The sequence below is a fragment of the Microcebus murinus genome, chromosome X, assembly GCF_040939455.1.
Source record: "Microcebus murinus isolate Inina chromosome X, M.murinus_Inina_mat1.0, whole genome shotgun sequence".
Classification (NCBI taxonomy): domain Eukaryota; kingdom Metazoa; phylum Chordata; class Mammalia; order Primates; family Cheirogaleidae; genus Microcebus; species Microcebus murinus.
Window position 1 is genome coordinate 39322932 of NC_134136.1, and position 1223 is coordinate 39324154.

General features: G+C 41.4%; 1 protein-coding gene across 1 annotated transcript; it reads left to right on the forward strand.

Moving 5' to 3' along the window:
* The first annotated feature begins 291 nt into the window (after positions 1-291).
* SERTM2 (serine rich and transmembrane domain containing 2) lies at positions 292-585 on the forward strand. The gene has a single exon (XM_075999564.1). It carries the CDS (start codon positions 313-315, stop codon positions 583-585), a length of 273 nt encoding a protein of 90 aa, XP_075855679.1. The 5' UTR covers positions 292-312.
* Positions 586-1223: the final 638 nt, after the last annotated feature.

The window sequence follows — 1223 nt, forward strand, 5'->3', positions numbered from 1 at the left end:
TTAATTAGTATAAGAGTAGGAGTGTGGAAAATAAAGCTTTATTTCTATATCTTTAAAAATTGATGAAGAAGCTCTGGTAAAACCTATTGGAGGAGCTGTGCTTGCTGTGCTGAAGAACAGAGAGGGTGTGACAATTGCCAAATTAGAATATCACTATTTTCTTGTTTGTGCATTACTGACTTAGCTCTGCAAAGATTGGTATCAGATTGTTAGAGCATCCCCAATACATTCAGAGACAGTCTAAGTGACCAGGGAATGCCTCAAGAGAAATAGAAATTAAATAGAAACAGGCACCAACTCAAGTCTTGAGTGATGACGGAGGTGCATTTTAAGTTCCATGGAAATCTCACTGGGCGGGCCCATTTTCCCACTCTGGCAACGGAGGTTGATACCACTTCAGACAAGTATTCTAACCTGTACATGTATGTGGGCTTATTCCTGAGCCTCCTGGCCATTCTCCTCATCCTGCTCTTCACAATGCTCCTTCGGCTCAAACATGTCATCTCACCCATCACCTCTGAGAGCACAGAAAGTGTCCCTCAATTCAGAGATGTAGAGATGCAAAGTCGAATCCCCAGTCCTTAGAGCCAGGATGAAAGTGAGCTTTAGCGGATCTCAGTGAACCCTTGGACATGGATACCCAGAAAAGCTTGCTTTCTTGCATGAAGCTTCCCGTGTAAGAAACCAACAAGTTGTTCATTTAATAAGCAGTCCATGTCTTCTTTGTGTTATTCATCTTGACTCTGCTTGTGGGCTATCTAAGAGGTTAAAGACTCATTCTTTGAAAGGAATATGGGAAATGGCAGCTGGTTGGGAGAGCAGGTTCCCATAGTAACCAAAGAGAGCCTGGACCTTGAACAAATCTCAGGCCACAGAAATTCATATGCAGCAGTTGTAAAAACCACAGGATCCCTGGAAGCTCCAAAAACAAAGAGGATTTGCCTTTGAAATGACTGATTGTTCAAAGAAGGTACTCCAAGAAAAGGACAAGTTTTAATTTAGTACTTCAACCCTAAAGAATCACCTCTACTGACATGCAGCCAAATTATGTCAGAGGTTAACAGAAGGGGCCACTAACCCTTTCCCAAAAGAGCAATGATTTGATCGTCTTAGGCCATCAGGTTTGTCCCAAATGAAAGGAGAGATTTAAAGAAACTGTTAAAGAGCAAGTTTACAAAAAGAAGTTACTAGTAAACAAACCAATCTAGAGAGGAAAAATGTAC

Bases quoted from the DNA above. Each gene is read 5' to 3' on its own strand.
- SERTM2 (XM_075999564.1), top strand. From the start codon at position 313: ATGACGGAGGTGCATTTTAAGTTCCATGGAAATCTCACTGGGCGGGCC.